This window comes from Chelonoidis abingdonii, chromosome 2, assembly GCF_003597395.2.
Source record: "Chelonoidis abingdonii isolate Lonesome George chromosome 2, CheloAbing_2.0, whole genome shotgun sequence".
Lineage (NCBI taxonomy): Eukaryota > Metazoa > Chordata > Testudines > Testudinidae > Chelonoidis > Chelonoidis abingdonii.
Window position 1 is genome coordinate 66,224,464 of NC_133770.1, and position 13,891 is coordinate 66,238,354.

Genomic DNA, 13,891 nt, shown 5'->3' on the forward strand with positions numbered 1-13,891 from the left:
GATGTGATAGAAAGCCAAGATTTGCTTAGGTTTTTGTATATTTCAGACCCTTACTCAAAATTACAAACCATTAAATCTGCTTTAGCTGATTTGCACTCCTTTGTGTCTGATGGTTAGAGGTAACTGGACTGAAACCAGAGTGGTTGGAGAGGGAGCTCTCCCTCTGTTTTTAGCAAAGAAGGGACTGTGCTCCCTTCCCCCACAAACCTTACTTTACCCCCTTGTTTGTCTCTAAATAATTGTGCTTTTCAAAATGTGTTTGTTTCCTCCACTACAGAGCAACAGAAATTCCATAGATTCCTTTCCCTTCTTGGAGGACTGTTTGCTGCTGCAGTCATCACAGACAGAAAATGCACTAGAGGTAAATGTGAAATCTCGCAGCTGTATTAGCAATGGATTATAACTGGTACAGTTGGATAACTGGGATAGTCCATTTAATTTAATTAAGGGGTAAACAGAGAGTATGTCACCAAGTCAGTTCAGTAATTTATCTGAAAACTCTGTTGTAAAAAGCTAGTCTGGTCATTACCTTTTAGCGTAGTCATGACTTACCAGCTTCCTGAATCTGTAAAATTAACTTATTATTTGAAAACTGTTTAAAAATTCCAGTTCTTCCCAGTGCTCCTCGATGATATTCAACAAAGCAGTTTGTCTATGTGAAATAGATAAACTCATGCTTTTATTACCAAACGTTGACAGTATTTTCACAGTCTGTGTTTAGCAACCATGGGCCTTTTAATTGCTAGCAGTTTAAAAAAACAACAGATCTTGAAAAAGTCCGTGTTTCTTTTCAGAGCAGAATTGAAAACACCAGCTCTACCTCCCAGTCTACAGCGGGGTTAGTATGTGATAACTCCATAGAAGAAGTATGGCAAGACTTTCTTCTGTCACCTGAGCTACAGGTAAGTGTAGTAGAGAACTTTAGGTATATATATCGTTCTTCTAAAAATATACACACATCTGACTTGTGCAAGTGCATCTGAGATTATTTGCTTAATGAGCTGCATGCAGTCTGATAAGCCCATTTGAAAGTGAAAATATGTAGGATTTAACTGTGTGGATACCTTGCCATACACTTCACAGTTGGTGAGGTAGAGAACATCGTTGGCTCCATCTAGATGATGGAGCCAAGTATATGTCAGCTGACTTTAAACAAATCCTTCCTGCCATCCCCCTAAATAACCATTGGACAGAACTTCATAACCTAACAGTTTTCTGTTCTGGTAGAGATGACGTGTTATATGCTCGTTGGTTTATTCATAATACTTTTCTGTTTCAAATTCAGCTTCTGGCTCCAGACTTGGTTCTGTAACTGGACAGGTCGGTAGGTCTAATTTTGCTCTGTTATGTGTTTGTAAATCCCACTGTCTGCAACGGGGGTTGCAGTTGCATAACTGAAAGCAGAAATAGGCCCTCACAAAATGCAAAATATTGGGACAAGCATAGCTTCAGAATATAAACAGATAAATCTGAGTATCAGATTACATAAATCTGCAAAATAGTAAAACCTTATTATTTGATAAAGGGTGTCTCCCTACTTCCCAGCTCATTTTGAATGCTTTAGAAATCCTATGTTACTAAAGTGTTATCTTTATGTACTGTGATATATTCACAATGAAGCATTGTACATAAACTAAACTGTTAAGGAATCAGAGTTTATCTAAATTCTCAAACCTTACTTTATATTTCAAAGCATGTTTTGTGTCTAACTTTCCATAAATGTTACTAACATTTGGTACATCACAGGGATTAAAGGGGGAAAATATTTCTTCTTTTTTTTAATTTGTGCATTTGATAGTATTTTGTGTGCAGTGAGGTCTTTTGTCTGTTTGCCCTAGTCTTTTGCACAGCAATTTTTTTTCTTTCCAAAAGTAAGAAAATGTGGCTTAAAATGACATTTGCCAGATTTTGTCAGGGGCACATATAATGCTTGAAACTACTTCATTAAAAAAAAAAACAAAAAACCAGTTTTTAGTTAGTCTTAAGACTATTTTTTGAACATTGGACTTGATAGGAATCAGAGCAGCTACACTGAGTGCTAGAGACTGAGTCAACAATTGACATTACAATCTGTTGTAATTATTTTGTACTGTTAAGAGCTACAAAATATAACCAAGGCCTGTCTACTCTGCAACAATGTGGATCTAAATGCCATGACAAGGTCCCTGGATTCTTTGGTACTCTAGCACTTGGAAACTGGAGGTTATGCTGCAGCTTCATTTATATTGAAAGATAAAATAATAATAATGAATTTAATATGATAATGAATAATACAATCTTGCTTCCCCATATTTTGCATTAGCTGGAAATGCTAGAAGTTTTATATATAAATGTTGAAGATGTTGATGGAGATAATAACCTGGAGGTTTTGACAGCAGGAGAGAGAACAGTTGGTGGTTTTAGTGGATGAGAAGACGGCAGTTTAAAGGTGTGTCTTTACTGTACAGTTAATCCATGCTGTTACTCAGGTATTGCCCCTAACACCTTTCCAATCCACACACAAATATCTGACCCAAGTGTGATGGTGTTTTCAAACCAGGCTAGCTGTCCATCCTTCTGTATAGGCTAAAGTCCAAGTGACACTTTCACTTAGGCTGCTCCCCTGCCCAGGGAGGACTTAGGCTAACCACTAGAATGCTGGTAGTCCTTCAGTGCCTTCTCACAACTCCCCTCATCTGCCCAGAATGACAGACATGTTCTCCCACCATTCACTGGGAATGACTCAGAGTAGCTCAGCTTGGTAAAGCACAAAGAACATGTCCCCAGAAGTCCTAGCAACACACATGGGTGAGTGCAGCACCAGTAAGGACACAGTAATTTGATTAAAGCTTTGCAGTGTGGCTGCTCTTGCCTGGGCTAGGCTATATTGGGTACTAATCATGAATTCTCTCTGCAGTGAGGACATACTCTGAGAAGCACATTGACTGGATAGGTCTTCCAGAATGAGCAGTAGAATAGCTAATGTTGACATCTTTAAAAGGACAGTTTATCAAGCCATTATGCTGAATGTGGCAGCTCATAACTCGCATAGCTTGTTTCAAACTGTCAGTAGATTTGGGAAGACAGCACTGTAGTGGTTGGATTCTGCTCATGTTTTTAAATGGTTAGTTTCACAATGATGAGGGCGAAAAAAAGATGGTTACTCACCTTTGTAACTGTTGTTCTTCAAGATGTGTTGCTCATATCCATTCCAAGTAGGTGTGTGTGCGCCGCGTGCACATTCGTCGCAAGAATTTTCCCCTAGCAACACCCGGCGGGTTGGCTGACGCCACCTGGCGTGGCACCGCTACGGCACCGGATATATACCCATGCCGACCCGTCCGCTCCTCAGTTCCTTCTTGCCGGCTACTCCGACAGTGGGGAAGGAGGGCGGGTGTGGAATGGATATGAGGAACACATCTCAAAGAACAACAGTTACAAAGGTGAGTAACCGTCTTTTCTTCTTCGAGTGCTTGCTCATATCCATTCCAAGTAGGTGAATCCCAAGCCTTACCTAGGCGGTGGGGTCGGAGTTGGACACTGCTGAATGCAAAACTGCCAAGCCAAGGGCTGCATCATCTCTGGATTGCTGTACCAAGGCGTAATGGGAAGTAAAGGTGTGTACCGAAGACCACGTAGCTTGCTCACATATCTCCTGATAGCACTTCGAGCTAAAAAGGCAGTCGACGAGGCCTGAGCCCTGGTGGAATGTGCAGTAATCAAGCTGGGGAAGGCGTGAGCTAGATCATAGCAAGCCCGAATGCATGCCGTGACCCAGGAAGAAATTCTCCTGGGAGAGACGGTTGACCTTTCATCCTGTCTGCCACGACCACAAAAGAGTTGGGGGGTCTTACGGAAAGACTCTGGTGCGGTCAATGTAGAACGTGAGCGCCCTCGGATGTCCAGCGAGTGCAACTGCTGCTCTCTCGCGTGGATAGCTATGCGGTTTGAAAAGAACCGGAGGAATATGTCCTGGTGAGGTGAAAGGATGAAAGCCACCTTGGGAAGGAAGCCGGATGTGGGCGCAACTGCACCTTGGTCCTTGTGAATATGCGTGTTAAGGCGGGTCCACATGACGGAGCGTCAAGCTCCGAAAACTCTCCTCTAGTCCGATGTAAAATGCTACAAGGAACGCGTCTTTCCCTGATAAAATAGAGGAGAGAACAGGTTGCCAAGCGCGTTTCGAATGGAGGGGCCAGTAGTCTTGAGCAGAACGAATTGAGGTCCCAGGAAGGGCTGGGGCATCGCACCGTGCGGAAAAGATGCTCCAGCCCCCTTGAGAACCTCGAGAACCATAGCGGTGGGAGAAACGTGGAGTAGCCCAGTCTCTACGGGATGAGGTCGAGCATTGGCGGCTAGGTGTCACCCGTAAAGATTCGAGAGATTGCGCAGACTCTGCTGCGTGATGATGCCCAAGAGGGTTTCCAATATTATGTGAATAGGAACTCTGCGCATGGTGGCGCTGCTTGCTGAAACACATCAAGAGACCACGCATGCCGAACCTCTGGTACAGAGTAGGAGCCCTAGCTGGGGAGGTTTCGTGCTTGCCCAGTAGTACCGTTGCACTGGGGTGAGCCGCAGCGTGATTCCGCATGAGTCAACCACGTAGGAAGGCCCACGCCGTGAGGTGGAAGGGAGTTCGCAAGTCCGAATGGTAGAAGCTCCCATGGTCCAATGGTTATTATGCATCCTGATGGAGAGGCAGGAGGAGCCGGGTTGGCTATCGACGTTGTCCAGCACATGGTGTACCATGCCTGGCGACGGCCCGCTGGGCGATCGGAATTTCCAGTCGAGCCCTATCCCTGGTGAAGCTTTACAAGGTCTTTGTTGCACCAACGGAAAGCGGTGGGAAGGTGTGGGATAGCAGAGTGGAGTCACCAAAGACATCGAGGAACGCGCGTCTGTATATCGATACCCGGGGCAATACCTGAAAGGCAGCAGAACCTGTGACACTTCGCGTGTGCTTCAAGGAGGTGAAGAGGTCTTATGTGGGAGCCCGACTTCCTGAAGAGAAGGAGCTACTGTCCGTCGAATGACCAACTTCGTCGGGCGAGAAATGACCTGCTGAGGTGGTCCGCTAACGTGTTCTGGACCCCTGGGAGGAAGGATGCCACCAGGTCTAAAGAGTGGGCTATACAGAATTCCCACAGTTGGATCGCTTCCTGACAAAGGGGGAGAGAGCGGGTTCCTCCCTGCTTGTTTATGTAGTGCATTGCGGCGGTGTTGTCCGTGAGCACTAAAACACAGCGGCCCTGCAGGTGGTGAAGAAAGGTTTGACAGGCGAGGCGGACTGCCCGTAGCTCCCAGATGTTTATGTGTAATGACAACTCCTGGGCGGACCAGAGGCCTTGCGTGCGACGACCCGCCATGTGAGCCCCCCAGCCCAGAGATGACGCATCCGTTGTTAGGGACGTAGACAGTTGTCTGGGGTGGAACGGCATGCCTGCACACACCAGGGAAGGGTTTTGCCACCAATGGAGGGAGCGTAAGACGCTCTGAGGAACCGTGACGACGACGTCTATGGTGTCCCTGTGCGGGCGGTAAACGGAGGCCAGCCAGATTTGAAGGGGGCGAAGGCGGAGTTTGGCGAGCTTGGTGACGAAAGTACAGGCAGCCATATGGCCGAGGAGGCTGAGGCAGGCCCGGGCTGAGGTCGTCGGGAAGGCTGCAGGCTCTCTATGGCGGTGACTATTGCCTGAAACTGGCTCAGCGGGAGGTAGGCCGCTGCGAGCGTGGAGTCCAGGACAGCTCCGATGAATTCTATTCTTTGAGTGGGCACGAGGGTGGACTTGCCCATATTGACCATCAGGCCCAAAAGCTCGAAGAGTTCCATGATGACGGCTACGTGAGTGGCGACCTAGGTCTCGGAGGTCCCGCGAATAAGCCAGTCGTCTAGGTAAGGGAAGACACATATGCGCCGACGACGGAGGAAGGCGGCCACCACTGCCATGCACTTTGTGAAGACACGTGGGGCAGTGGAAAGGCTGAAGGGAAGGACCGTGAATTGGAAGTGACGATTTCGCACCATAAAACGTAGGTACCGTCTGTGTGAGGGGTAAATAGAGATATGAAAGTATGCGTCCTTCATGTCGAGAGCAGCGAACCAGTCCCCCGGATCCAGGGATGGGATAATAGTCCCCAAGGAAGCCATCTGGAACTTCAACTTCTTTAAGAAGACGTTGAGCCTGCGGAGGTCTAGGATGGGTCGAAGACCTCCTTTCGACTTGGGGATTAAGAATTAACGGGAATAAAACCCCCTGCCCCTGAACTCTTGTGGTACCTCCTCTATGGCTCCAATTTCGAGAAGCGTACGGATCTCCTGCCAGAGGAGATGCTCGTGAGAGGGGTCCCTGAAGAGGGACGGGGAGGGTGAGTGGGGGGAGGGGGGAAAAATAAACTGGAGATGGTAACCAAACTCCACCGTACATAGGACCCAACGATCTGAGGTTAGTCGGGTCTACGCCAGGAGGAAGGAGAAGAGACGGCTGGAGAACTGGATAGGATTCTGGGAAAGGACTGGTGCTCTGCTCTCGGTCGCACCTTCAAAAGTTTTGCTTTGGTCCCAGCGGTGGCTTGGCGGAACCATTATTCTGGCCCCCCTGAGAACCGGACTGTCGTCTGCGGTTCACACGACCACACCTTCTAGTAAAGTCCTGTCGAGGCTGTGGTGGGGGGTAGGGGCGTTGAGGTTGGGTTCTGAAGGACCTGCGTTGGGTCTGCGGAGTATGCATCCCCAGGGAACGCATTATGACACGGTTGTCCTTGAGGCTCTGGAGCCTAAGGTCCGTTTTCTCCGAGAAAAGGCCCTGGCCTTCGAATGGAAGGTCATGAATTGTGTGTTGCAGTTCGGGGGGTAGGCCGGAAACCTGCAACCATGAAATTCTCCGCATTGCAACTCCTAAGGCCACGGTCCTGGCCACCAAATCCACAGCGTCTAGAGAGGCCTGCAGGGAAGTCCGGGATATCTTCTTCCCTTCCTCGAGGAGGCTCTGGAACTCTGGATGGGAGTCCAGGGGCACCAGCTCGGTAAACTTGTTCATGGACTGCCAGGTGTTAAAATTGTACCTACTGAGAAGGGCCTGCTGCTTAGCTACATGCAACTGTAGGCCCCCTGCGGAGTATACTTTGTGTCCAAGTAGGTCCATGTGTTTAGCCTCCCGCGATTTTGGGGCAGGGGCTTGCTGGCCATGGCGCTCCCTCTCGTTCACAGACTGGACGACCAGAGAGCATGGAGGAGGATGGGTATAAAGATATTCGTACCCTTTAGATGGTACCATATATTTCCTCTCCACGCCTCTGGCCGTAGGAGGGATAGACGCTGGGGATTGCCAGATCGAGTCCGCTTTAGCCTGGATAGAGCAGATAAATGGCAGGGCTACACAAGTCGGGGCATCCGAAGAGAGTATGTCCATGACCGGGTCCCCCACCTCCAGGACCTCCTCCACCTGAAGGTTGATGCTCAACGCAACACGGCGGAGAAGGTCCTGGTGGGCTCGTAGGTCAATGGGGGGCGGGCCTGAGGTTGATGTACCCACTACTGCCTCATCCGGCGAGGAGGAGGATGAGAGACCCGGGACCAGTGGTTCGAGCTGTGAGTCCTGGTCCAGAGGGGGGTCGGTTTCTGCGGCGACCTGAGGGTCCTGGGTCACGGCTGAAGCATCCGTATCTGCCGGAGGACGACGACTAATAGTGGCCTCTGGTGCGCGACGGACCAACACGACGGACCGCAACGTCACTGTAGGATTGCCCTGGGCTCGGTGGTATGCCCAAGGCGTCCAGAAGGACCACTGTGGTGCTTGCTCCAAGCCCTGGGACTCCGGGAGGGCATGGGCCTGGGAGTCCACATCTCCATAGAGAGTACTATCTGCTTGGGACGAAGCAGATGGGTGTCTCGATGGCCAGGGCGGAGCAGATAGTCCGTGAGGTGGGTACCGGACGTCATGCCCTGCCAGGGAGCGATACCGGGAATCATACCGGTGCCGAGACATGGACCGGGATCTGCGACCAGCGCGGTGCCGGGAGGTCGACTGGGACCAAAAGGAGCGGCGGTGTGATCGACTCCGCCGGGAACGGTGCCGGGAGCTAGACTGTCGTGCTGAATATCAGTCCGGAGAACGCGATCTGGACTGGTGCCGTGAGTACGACCGGTGCCGAGAGGGGGATCGGTACCGGGACTGCGAGTGGCACCTGGATCTTGACCGGCGATAAGAGCAGGAGCGGTGCTGGGATCTCAATTGCGAGCGGTGCCTGCCTGCTGCCTCGATGGACAGTAGTCTGACCGTGGCAGGCTTTCCCGCTGATGGGAGGACCCGCACCGGCAGTGCCGGGGGTTGAGGCAGGGTGGGCTCCGTAAGAGCAATCAGTTCCTTCGCCATTGCAAAGGTCTCCGGCGTGGTGGGAACGACGAGCTCAACCGAGGCACGTGCCGGGGAGCTGTCATGCACCGGACTCGACGGCTCTTGTCTGGCCGGAATCGACGGTGCGGAGACTACCGGTGCCGCGGCAGTTGTTGGTGCCAGACAGCTCGGTTTGGTGTGCTCAGACTGCGGTGCCAAGGTTGAAGCCGCAGGATCCTTAAGCTTTTTGGCCCTCGGAGAGAGGGAGCGGTGCCGGGCCGGCTTCGGTGCTGGAGATGGTTGGTGCCAGGGTGTTCTGATAGTGCCGACGGTCTCCGGTGCCGATGAAGCACTTCTCCCCGGTGCGGACTGCGCGGCACTCGGTGCCGGAGCTGGAGGGGTGAGGGCCGCCTCCATCAGGAGCTGCTTCAAGCGAGAGTCCCGCTCCTTTTTAGTCCGCGGTTTGAAGGACTTACAGATACGGCACTTGTCCGTCAAATGGGATTCCCCCAGGCACTTCAGGCAGCGATCATGGGGGGTCTCCCGTTGGCATCGGCCGGCGACAGGCCGAGCACTGTTTGAAACCGGGTGAGCCAGGCATGAGCCCGGGCCCCGGGAGGGTTGAGGAGGGGTAAACCCCAGCCCTCTAACTATATACACTAACTATACTAACAACTATTACTATTTAATAACAACTCTAACTAGAACTATATATACAATAAGTAGAAGAACGGGTGAAAAGCTAGGGAAGTGGAGGTCAGCTAAGCCACGCTCCGCTATTCCAACGACTGACACGGGCGGTAAGAAGGAACTGAGGAGCGGACAGGTCGGCATGGGTATATATCTGGTGCCGTAGCAGCGCCACGCCAGGGGGCGCCAGCCGACCCGCCGGGTGTTGCTAGGGGAAAATTCTTCCGACGAACATGCACGCGGCATGTGCACACCTACTTGGAATGGATATGAGCAAGCACTCGAAGAACATTTGTTTTTAATCTCTTAAATTTTAGAGGACAATTCTGTGCTAAGGGATGAAGGCTATGAGAAATTCTACTGTCGTAGACTAGATAGACCCTGTGTGTAAGTAAGAAATAGTTCTTCCAGACCAGGTAATATAGAAAAGTTTAGTGCTACTGTGGATTCTAATAGGAGGGAGAATATTGAAAGAAGAAAGAAAAAAGTGTGTATATGTATGGGTAAGGAATTTAGAAGTATTTAATTAGAAAAGTTGCTGATTCTGTGTATTTTTTTCCATTTCCTTTTAGGAGATTTCACTAGGAGATACTCAGCCTGTAGCTAGTAGTAGTAGAGGCATGAATTCATTATCCTCTCACTACACTGTAAATTTGACCCACGCTATTAGCCATGATGTTTGCCTCCGTGAAGCTATGTTACTGAGATCAAAACCACAGCACTATGGTAAATCCAGAAATAAGGAGTGTACAGAGACAAAAGTCCTTTCTGAAGTTAAATTCTAGCATCACAAAGCCCAAATCATTACTTAATGGGACTAATTTGGGGTTATTTCCATTTGTTGACATTAGGAAACTAACACACCAGGATCTTCTTTCAGACCTTGATGAGAACATATTTGATGAGATAAATCTAATGGCATTAGCACTGGAGGAAGGTTTTGATCCTATAGAAGTCTCCCAGCTTTTTCAAGAACCTGACTCAAATTCTGGACTTTAAATTCAAGCCAGAACACAACCTCTTCAAATAATTCTGATTCGTCATCTGTTTCAACCTGCAATGAAGGTGCCGTTGGATACAGTAGTGATATAGAATATACTTCCCACAGTGGCTTAGGAGGTGTAGGGGGTCATTACCCAGAGCATAGTAAACACTGCCATGTGGACTATCAAAGCGATTCAGACTATTGCGAGGAATCCACACTTCAACATATTCTTCATAACCACACTTACAATCAGCTGCCAAATGAATTAGCATCCACTTCTATGCATCATTCTTCATCATCTGAGAAATCAAAGTAAAGGGCAGGTGCCTCAATAGCACAGATAATCTTAGCCATGATGAACACCATGTGAAAGCCCTGAGAATTCTGTTTTCTGTACATGAAATTGTGAGCATGCCTATTGATATGTTCAGCAACATGTTATCGAAGATCTAGCTGACATATATTCAAATATCACTTATACGTGACATAAGGCGAAGAGGGAAAAACAAGGCTGCTGCTCAGAACTGCCTCAAACGTAAACTAGATGTGATCCTGAGCTTGGAAGATGATGTGTGTAAGCTTCAAGCCCAAAAGAAAGCCTTAAGAAGCAGAAATCTCAGTGCAATAAATCAATTAGCCTTTTGAAGCAAAAACTAAATGACCTTTATCATGTACTTTTTAATAGGTTAAGGGATGACCAGGGCAGACCTGTTAATCCAAGCCAGTATGCTCTTCATTGCAGTAGTAATGGCAGCGTTTTGATAATACCTGAGAGACTGGTCACATCAGAACAGAAACAAAAATAAATAATATTAAGATCACTACATTATTTAGAACTCATTCTGCTGACAGTGTGGTCAATATAGTGGCATAAATGCTGGAGGCTAAGAATGCTTATGAACATATTCAAGACCCAAACAGTAGTATTTTGAGACTTGTGCATATGGCTTGCATCTTTAATTATTGGGATGGTTTTTTTTTATATATAAATATAGTAAATTGTCAACACATAGAAGCTACAGCAGTAAAAACCTGCTAGTTTGACTGAGCTGTTGAAATGTAATTGGAGTTATTGGAGGATGCCAGGCCACAAGCAGAAATAGAATTTCTACTTAGTGTGGAGTTATTGCCTTTAAATGAGTTTACGCACAGTATTTGCAAATAAATATTTCACTGATATAATTGTATGGAAAAAGGGTTAGAGGGAGCAGACAGGTATATAAGTTGTCACACATGGAATTAGGAGACTTCTCCCTATTTTGTAGAGAAATTGAACGATCAATGCAAAAAAAAAAAAAAAAAAAAATTGAGACCAGATGGAGAGGAAAAAAATATTTTCTTCCTAACTACAAAACTCTTGGAAGGTAAAATGGCCTTAGATTTTGATTTAGTCTGTTAGCACTGGCATAATTTTATAAAAAGCAAAAAAGGCTTAGATTTGCAAAGATTTGGCTTAAATTCCAGGTGGTTTTATGTATTTTTCTCTTTTTAGGGATGTAAATTATTCTTTTCGTACTAGTTTTCTGAAGAGGTCCTGGAGTAGAGTGACCAGATGTCCTGATTTTATAGAGACAGTCCTGATTTTTAGGTCCATTTCTTATTACCTCCCACCCCCTGTCCCAATTTTTCACACTTGCTTTGACATTTTTTCCTCTAAATACATATTGAAATAGATGGTATCTACTTCAACACTGTATTACACTATAGTCTTATGCCACTGACTTTTCTATGTAAACATGAAAGAATGCAGTGGTGAATCAGACATTTCCTATGATTTGTATGTTTTCAAATATGTGATGTACTATCTGTCTCTTTTCAGTCTTAATAACTTAATTTTCCTTTGGATAAAAGAGAAAAGTTGTTTATTTTTCTTACATTTTTAGGTTATTTTAAATTAATCTTTTGTAAGCAAGCACCTTTAATTTTTTTTTTTTAAACAGAATTTTTAAAGTCTGATTTGCCAAGAGTTCTCAAATGTTCCAGGTAAAATCAACTGTACTATATTAGTTGCCTTATGATTCCTTAGAGTGAAGATATACTAGCTTTAGCTTAGGATGTGGATTTATCTGTGCCATGAAATCTGCAAAGGCATTTACATCCTTATTCACAATAGATCATTTTCTCTCTTTTATACATATCCTAAAATAGGTCTGAAAAGATATAAGAAATAAGTATGTAGTGATGAGAAGAACTTACACGAAAAAATGTTCCCGTTTAAGTATTATAAGCATCAGATACAGAATGTAGTTATGTGGATATCTGGTATCCTAACACACAAATTGGGAGGTGATTTAAAAAAAAAAAAAAAAAAGCTTTAGTATAAGCACACCACAGCAGCACTGTCCAGTAACTCAGAAAAGTGCTATACGAAACATGTAAGATGTTGTACACACAAAGGAAATGCCAAGATGACTTGTATTTCAAAGAAAAATTGGATGAAATATGCCATTTATCATGGCATGAGTTAAATTTGCTGCACCTATGTTTACAGTAATAAGAGCAGCAGATGCAAGACTATATTTTGTATATCCAAGTACCTACTTTCCTCATAATGCAAAAAGTTACCCGACAGAGTAATAGTCTGCTCCTATACAATACTCCATTCACACTGTGTTTGTACATTAAAGGATTTCTTTCTATATATGTCCAAGTCCTTTTAGTAGTCACATCTCCTAGAACAGTGGTTTTCAAACTTTTTTCCTGGGGACCCAGTTGAAGAAAATTGTTGATGCCTGTGACTCAACGGAGCTGGAGATGAGGGGTTTGGGATGTGGGAGGGGCTCTGGGGTTGTGCCAGGAATGAGGGGCTCAGGGTTTGATAGGGGGCTCTGGGCTGGGACAGGCATGCAGGGGGCTAGGGCTCTGGGCTAGGCGTGCAAGTTTTGGGATGAGGGGTTTGGGTGGGCTCAAGGCTGGGGGTGAGGGCTCTGGGGTGGGTCCGTGGATGATGGGTTTGGGGTCCAGGTGGGGTCTCGGGGTGCAGCAGGGGATTGGGGCTCTGCCTTACCTCCAGCGGCTCCCACTCAGCAACACTGCCAGGGTGCAGAGGCAGGCTTAGCACCTGTCCTGGCACTACAGACCATGCTGTGCCCTGGAAGCAGCCAGCAGCAGGTTCAGCTCCTAGGCAAGATCTAACATTAAAGACAAAACAAGCCTCCTCCTATGTAAGTATTTTCCATTTCTCGAAAGGTGACTTATTAGCTGAGTCCCATTCTGCATCTCTGATGGAATGATTAAGATTTGATCCAGTGTTTAAGACAAAAAGCTTTGGAGGATTGGAATATGTTAGGAAGATTAAATCTTAGTCTCTGCTAATCACTGACATTGATCACAGCAATATGAGCTTAATTGGCACCCCATCCAATTTAATAATAGCTGTATGCAGACTCACAACTTTTACCCTTTTAGATCTTTAAGTTTGCCATTCTAGTCTGGAACCCATATTAACATTTAAGAGGATAGATGACTGAAGTCTATCAAGGCTTTTTATTTTATACCACATATATGAAACACTCTCTGGGCGTCAACTACTTGCACTGAGACCTACCTTTTCCCTAGTACAATTCAATAGAATCCCACAAAAAAAGTGAACGCCAAGCTCACTACAAAATACAAAAGTCAGTAACCCTGCAACGATTACTTTGCCGAGTTCATTGTTTATTGCTTGGTTTCTCTTCTTAAAGAGTTATCAGTAGTACTTACAATATCGTAGTTTTTATCTGACTTGCCCTTTAGAAAACACTTATTCCTGGAGAGGGGAGGGGAGGCAGGCAAAGGATGAGAAGGCAAGGCAATTTACAAGTTACTCAGGTGGCGAAGCCTGTGCTGAAATAAGTAAAGGGGCAGGGGGAAGAGAAGAGAATCACTCATTTCAGATGAAAATCAAAGCAAGAGTGTACAG

The 13,891-nt window shown here is 46.5% G+C and overlaps 1 protein-coding gene across 1 annotated transcript in view; it reads left to right on the forward strand.

Annotated features, from left to right (window-relative positions):
* Positions 1–11,778, forward strand: part of NFE2L3 (NFE2 like bZIP transcription factor 3) — a 28,358-nt gene extending 16,580 nt beyond the window's left edge. The window contains 7 exon segments of the mRNA XM_032773840.2: positions 278–361; positions 795–902; positions 9,578–9,715; positions 9,717–9,996; positions 9,999–10,295; positions 10,298–10,576; positions 10,579–11,778. Of these exon segments, the coding sequence (XP_032629731.1) occupies positions 278–361; positions 795–902; positions 9,578–9,715; positions 9,717–9,996; positions 9,999–10,295; positions 10,298–10,576; positions 10,579–10,796 (1,404 nt within the window). The 3' untranslated portion in view covers positions 10,797–11,778.
* The last annotated feature ends 2,113 nt before the right edge of the window (positions 11,779–13,891 follow it).